The following is a 7,342-nucleotide window of genomic DNA, read 5'->3' as shown; positions in this document are numbered from 1 at the left end:
AAGAATTCTGACTCAAGACCTTCTGAATCAGAAAATCATTTTACATAGTGAACTAACTAGTTCAGAGTCAAATCATTTAGAATCATATATAAAGTTGAAGGAAAAGATACACTAGATAAAACACAAGTTAATGATAATTAGGAGAGAAGATACATAGTATTCAAAAATATGTATATCATAAACTACCAGTTATTATCCAACAACTCAGAAATCAAGTGTCAAAAAACCTTTCAGATTCATGACACATAGGACAGATGTCAAAAACAAAATATCCCACTTATATGCTATCAGAGACAACTTATCAAATTATGAGTATCAAAAGTTGAGTTACTCATATGCTACTATTCACCAGAAGCTAGTTCGGAGCTTCTGACCACAATAGCTTTTGATCATCATCAGACTCTAATCCTCCATTTAGAAGCAATCAGTATTATTTAACAAAATGCATCTTCATATTCTTTTTGATAAAATCAAATCTTTCAATAGTAAGAGGCTTAGTAAATATATCATCTCATTGATGATTTGTATCAATGAATCGTATATCTATCATGCCCTTTTGAACATAGTCTCTAATAAAATAATGTTTGTTTCTATGTGATTGGTTCTAGAATTTGGATGGGATTTTTTTTCAAACAGATAGCAGCAGTATCATCATAAAAGATTGAAATATTGCTTCCACTTATCTGATAATCTTCCTAATGATATGTCATCTAGAGTAGTTGTGTGTAACAACTTGCAACTGAGATGTATTATGCTTTTGTAGACAGCGCAATTGTTGCTTGTCTTTTACTAGCCCAAGATATTAGGTTTTCACCTATGAATTGACAACTTTCACTAGTGGATTTTCTTTCAATTTTATCCCCAGCATTGTCAGTACCACAAAATCCAACTAGCTTATAGTCTAGGGATTTCTTATAAAGCAACCCTAGAGTGGTTGTTCCCTTCATATACCTAAAGATCCTCTTAACAAAAGTTAAGTGTTTCTCTCTAAGATCTGACTGAAAATTGGCACACAGTCAGACACTTAATAAAATATATGGTCTAGAAGTTGTTAAATAAATAAGAGAACCAATCATACCTCGATACAGCTTCTTACTAACCTTGGTGATGTTTTCCTTTTTGCTCATGTTGCAGGTTGGATGCATATGAGTGTGTATGATCTTGAAATCATCAAGCTTTAACTTCTTCAGAACCTCCTTTGTATACTTAGTCTGATGAACATGGACTCCCTCTTTGCATTGATTGATTTTAATACCACGAAAGAACTTCGGCTCTCCCGTCATACTCGTTTCAAATTCAGCTTGCATTGTCTTAGAAACTCTTGGAAAATAAAAGCATTAGTTGAACCAAATATGATATCATCAACATAAACTTGGACAATTAAGATATCACTGTTAAGTGTTCTTCTTAATAGAGTAATGTCTCATTGCCCTTTCTGAAATCCATTTTCTAACAGAAAATTACTATGTCTCTCATACCAAGCTTTGGGGGCTTGTTTGAGTCCATGGAGTGATTTCTTTAATTTGAAAACTCAATATAGGTGGAATGAGTCCTCAAACCCAGGTTGATGTTTGATGTACATTTCTTCAGAAATGAAACCATTTAAAAATGCACTCTTAACATCCATTTGGTATAAAATGATGTCATGATTAATAGCATAAGAGAGGAATAACATGATTTCCTCTAACCTTGCAACTGGTGCAAAGGTTTTAGAGAAATTTATACCTTCTTGTTGAATGTAGCCTTAATCTACAAGTCTATCCTTATTTCTTATCACATCACCTTGCTCACTGAACTTTTTTCTGAATACCCATTTTGTCCAATAATGTTCTTCTGTGAAGGTTTGTGTACCAGATTCCTTACATCATTCCCTTTAAACTGATTCAACTCTTCTTACATAGCCACGATCCAACCATCATCAGAAATTTCTTCATCAACAGAAGTATGTTCATCCATGGAGATTAGCCCTATCATTGAATGCTCTTCTCTAAAGGCAGACCTTGTCTTTCTAGGGTTATCTTTGTTTCTAAGAATTAACTCTTCTGAATGAGAAGACTTATAATTGAAGGTCTTCTTGGATTGTGATGCACCTGAGAAGTTATCTTGTGCTTCTTCAGATTCTTCATTATCAGGATGAGCTTCTGAGGTAGGATCAACTTCTGGATCATTAGCTTCTAAAGTTATGGTAGCTTCTGATTGTCCAACTTCAGATGGATTAATTGCTTCTGAACTTCTAGCTTCTTGACCTCTAGCTCCTGATGTGTCTTCATATACACAGGTTTCGGAAAAAAATTTGAATTAGCCCTAACATTTTATTGTCAGGATATTTGTCATCAAATTTAATGTGTATTAACTCATCAACCACATTGGTTTCAGAGTTATACATTTTGTATGCTTTAGAGCGTTCAGAGTATCCCAAAAAGATATCCTTCTGAGCTTTAGCATCAATATTATTTAGATAGACTTTATTGTTTAGAATGTAACATGTACATCCAAAATGATGAAAATAAGAAATGCTTGGCTTTCTTCCCTTGAACAACTCATATGATGTCTCATTCATAATAGGTATAATATAGATTCTATTTTGAACATAACATGTTGTGTTTACAGCTTCTACCCACAAGTACTTAGGTAAGTTGTTTTCATGGATCATGATTCTGGCCATTTCTTGTAAAGATATGTTCTTTCGCTCTACAACTCCATTTTGTTGGGGAATTCTAGGAGAAGATAACTCATGCAGAATTCCATGTTTTTCACACAATAAAAGTTCAAATGGCTCATTTTCAATTTCACCAACATGACCACTTCTTACCTTTAAAATTTTAGATTCTTTTTCATTTTATACTTGTATGCAAAAGATGTTGAGCACATCATATGATTTATTCTTGATTCTAAGGAATTTAACCCAATTCCATCTGTTATAGTCATCAACAATGACTATACCATATTTCTTCCCATTGATTGATTCAGTACTAACATAACCAAACAAATAAATGTGAAGTATTTCTAAGGGTCTAGAGGTAACGACAATGTTTTTAGTTTTAAAATATGTTTTACTGATATTCCCTATTTGGCATGACCCACAAAAAGCATATGAGTGATAGTTGAGGTATGGAAATCCTTAACAAGTTTTAACTTGTTAAGTTTAGAGATTAATCTCCAGTTAGCATGACCTAACCTTCTATGCTAGATCCACTTCTCATCATTCACTGGTAGAAGGCAAAGTACCTTCTGATCAACCAATTCAGAAAAATTAATTTTATAAACATTTTCCTTTCTCTTACCTTTGAACACTATGGACTTGCTAGATTCATTCATGAGTATATAGTTGTTCTTATTAAACATGAATTCATACCCTATGTCACAAAATTAACTAATGCTTAGTAGGTTATGTTTAAGTATATCTACAATCCAAACATTATTAATTGAAATAGAAGAGTTACTAATAATACTCATACCAGTGATCTTTCCTTTCTGGTTTCCTCCAAATCCCATAGTTCCTTCCCCTTTCAGAGTTAAGGTTTGGAACATAATATTTTCTCTTGTCATATGTCGTGAGTAGCCATTGTTCAGGTACCATGATCGTTGTTTTGCTTCTCCCTTGAAGCATATCTACAGCAAAGACAATTTGAGATTTAGGTACCCATAATCCTATGGGTCCTTTATGGTTAGTTCTGATAGGTTTATTCTTGTCTTGTACCTTTTCTTTCATATTATAAGGTTTAGGATTATTCAATACTTTTGATTTAAAAAAATAATTATCTTGAATAAGCCTTGACCTTAGGTTCTGATCCTTTCAAAACTTAGCTCCTATTATCATAGGTTCTGCCTTCTTTAGAATCTTTGACTTTAGAGTCTTAGGCTCTAGTTTCTTCATAACCTTTGAGTCAACAGTTTTAGGTTCTGACTGATTCATAATATTTTCATTTTTAGAAGCTAGTACAAAATAAGAGTCAAGCCCTTTCTGAGCAGAGCTTGAAGAGGAAGGGTTTACTGGTTTACTCAAGGTTTCAAACCAAGGATTAAAAGTTTTTTATGAGTAACCAGTGAGATCTTGACCAAAAGTAATTAAAATTAGAACGAGATAGTTTAGAAAATACCACATCTTCTTCTTCAGACTCTGAGACAGAATCTGAGTCAGATTCTACTTCTAAAGATGTAAGAGCCATCAATTCAAGGTTGGCTTGCTCTTCATCCTTTTCAAAGTCTTCCTCATTGTCAAGTTCATCACATGTTACCATGAGACTTTTCTTGAATTTATTCTTGAAGTTATCCTTCTAGAAGCTTCCCATCTTTGGCTTCTCATTTTGTAGCTCAGGACATTCAGCAATGAAATAACCAGGCTTCTTGCAGTTGAAGCACCCTTTTTGACTATCCTTGTTTTCTCTAGAGCCAGATCCTCTAAAGCCACTACTTCTGCCAAAGAATCTCGTGTTCTTCCTGGCTAGATACTGAAACCTTTTAATGATGAAGGCCATTTCCTCATCATATGAGTTATCATTGGAATCTTATGCATGAGAAGTTTCTTCAGACTCCCGAACTTGAGAAGCCTTGATAGTTTTAGCAATAGATTTAAAATTCATAGGCTTTGACTTTCTGGCAGGTTCATCTCCGTTGAACTCCATCTCATGGCTCTGAATATTGCTAATAAGACTCTTAAGACTTAATGTGTTTAAGTCGTTAGCCTCTTGTATAGTTGTCACTTTAGGTCTATATATGACAGGAAGACTCCTAAGAATATTCTTGACATGATCAGACATAGTATAACTCTTGTTCATAACCTAAAGTCCATATACAAGAACTTGAAACCTAGAAAACATGGTTTCAAGGTCTTCATCCTTCTTCATTTTGAACAACTCATAATGTTGAACCAGACGGTTATCCTTGGCTTCCTGAACTTGTAGATTCCCTTCATAAGTAGCATATAAGGAATTGAAAATGGCCTTAGCAGTAGATTTATCAATTATTTTGATGTACTCTGAATGAGATAGAGCATCAACAAAGATGACTCTAACTTTATGAAGTTTTCAATAGACCTTTTTCTGAGCTGGTGTGAGAGCTTTTCTATCATACATCATTCCAACTCCATTGACAAGAATATCAATGTCATCTTTTAGAATTTCCCACAACTCATACATCATACTTGTAACACCCCTTTTCTACCCCAAAATACTTAATATACAATTAGAGTAAATAAGCACGCATACAAACAAAAGGGCGTCACATCGACATTTTGGAAACTAAAAGCTTTCAAAACCAACAACACACCTGGTCATTCAAAATAACACATTTCACTTATCATGAATATTCAAACAATATGCGTTCACAGCGGAAAATATGAATATCCATGCATATTATAAAATGATTCATGTCCCATACCATGATCATCTCTCAACAATCATCTCAAGATAAAATAAAGTAAGTAATAACGTAATGCATATCCAAATACGATATGAGTTCAATACTACCAATCTACCCAGTGTTACATGACCAGAGCATTGACTCATTACCTAATCTCAAACTAAAATACGGGAACTCTCCAGCTAATCTTGAGTGAGCTACCGTCCACTTACTCCAGCAATACTACTCTGTAGTATCTGCACGATACCCATGTAAAGGTAACATTCAAACAGAAAGGGTGAGAATTCAAATCATTATGAAATAGCATAATAAGGCGCAATGATTAAATCAACAATTAAAAGAATTCATCACACTTTGTATAATCATGTCAATAATATTAACCAGTTTTTATTTCGCATATTTCAAACATACCTCAATACTCAAGGAGTTAATATTAAAATTCAATACAATATTCTCAAATATACACATAACCACAATTATCACATGATCACATATTTCACCAAGTTAGGTATCCAAACATCACCAAATTCAACTACTATAACTCGTACACACATCACAATCACAACAATACAACATTCAACTGTGACTCAATGCAAGACATGTGACTCTATGCATGCGGTACCTCAATGTGAACCCAAAGTTTCACCGCTTTCCGATTCAATATCTAGAATCCAAGCCACACTCCGATCCGGACAAGATCAAAGCCACTACGCCTATTTCCAATTAAGGATCAACGTCTATATGGACCCAACGTTCCACCGCTTTCCGATTCAATATCTAGAATCCCAGCCACTACGCCTATTTCCAATTAAGGGTCAACGTCTATTACCAAGTGAACCCACAGTTTCACCACTTCCACAATGAAGTCGACCATGCTATGAATGAATGCACACATACCAACACATATGCAATTAAGATCATCTATACCATCTTAACCTTCCACATATCACCATAATCCAACTCTATGAATTATCCCCTACTGGTACATATACACCCTCATAACAATATATCATTCACAATTATAGGTTAATTATCAATTATGTACACATAGATTTCATCCTAAAACGAATACAGCATTTAAATATCAAATTTTCACTTTTCAAACAGTGTTAACCTGTTAACGCATTTGGTTAACCTGTTAACGCAAGACATAATACAAATTTAACAGGTTTTCAACAGTGTTAACCGGTTAACGCCCTGGGTTGACCTGTTAACGCAAAACAGAATGCAATTTTAACAATATTTCAACAGTGTTAATCGGTTAACGCCCTGGGTTAACTTGTTAACGCAAGACAGAATGCAATTTTAACAGTATTTCAACAGTGTTAACCGGTTAACTCCCTGGGTTAACCTGTTAACACAAGACAGAATACAAATTTAACAGGTTTTCAACAGTGTTAACCTGTTAACGCATTTGGTTAACCTGTTAACGCAAGACAGAATACAAATTTAACAGGTTTTTAACAGTGTTAACCGGTTAACGCCCTGGGTTAACCGGTTAACACAAAACAGAATGCTATTCTTGCGTTAACAACGAAATAGAATGCAGAATTCTCCGTGTTTCTCATCGTTGGAGGACCTTCGGACCTCCGATTTCGATTCCGTAAAAAGCTACACGTTCAGAAAATTATAACTCACGCCATAGAACATAAATTTACGGTTTCAGCATAATCCAATCATCACAAGTCAAGAGTATTTATCAAACCTAATAATTACAAAACCATGCAAATTAAGGATTTCGACCTAAACATGTTCCTACCCATTAACTCGATCATGCTAACCCATAATAATAAGGATTCCCCCCTTACCTCTTCAATTTGATGGAAACCCTAACTTCTCTTTACTTTTCCTCTCCTCTTTCTCTATTGCCTTCAATGATCAACTGAATTCTAACTCTCACTCTCCTCACCTCTTACTATTTATATTAGTATTCTCTTTGGGCTTAAATCATGATATCCATCTCATTTAATCACTAGGCCCA

The 7,342-nt window shown here is 34.3% G+C and overlaps 1 protein-coding gene across 1 annotated transcript; it reads right to left on the bottom strand.

Moving 5' to 3' along the window:
• Positions 1-749: 749 nt before the first annotated feature.
• LOC127122816 (uncharacterized mitochondrial protein AtMg00810-like) lies at positions 750-1,283 on the bottom strand. Its single transcript, XM_051053099.1, has 2 exons — positions 1,101-1,283; positions 750-998 (listed from the first exon to the last, which is right to left on the bottom strand). Exons 1-2 carry the CDS (start codon positions 1,281-1,283, stop codon positions 750-752), a joined length of 432 nt encoding a protein of 143 aa, XP_050909056.1.
• Between the last annotated feature and the right edge of the window lie 6,059 nt (positions 1,284-7,342).

Source organism: Lathyrus oleraceus, chromosome 2, assembly GCF_024323335.1.
Source record: "Lathyrus oleraceus cultivar Zhongwan6 chromosome 2, CAAS_Psat_ZW6_1.0, whole genome shotgun sequence".
Classification (NCBI taxonomy): domain Eukaryota; kingdom Viridiplantae; phylum Streptophyta; class Magnoliopsida; order Fabales; family Fabaceae; genus Lathyrus; species Lathyrus oleraceus.
This window is presented reverse-complemented; position numbering and strand designations above follow the sequence as displayed.

Excerpts from the sequence above, each read along its gene's own strand:
- LOC127122816 (XM_051053099.1), bottom strand. The coding sequence starts at position 1,283 with ATGACGGGAGAGCCGAAGTTCTTTCGTGGTATTAAAATCAATCAATGC. Across the intron at positions 999-1,100 it reads AAAAGGAAAACATCACCAAG|TCAGATCTTAGAGAGAAACA; the intron begins GTTAGTAAGAAG and ends GCCAATTTTCAG.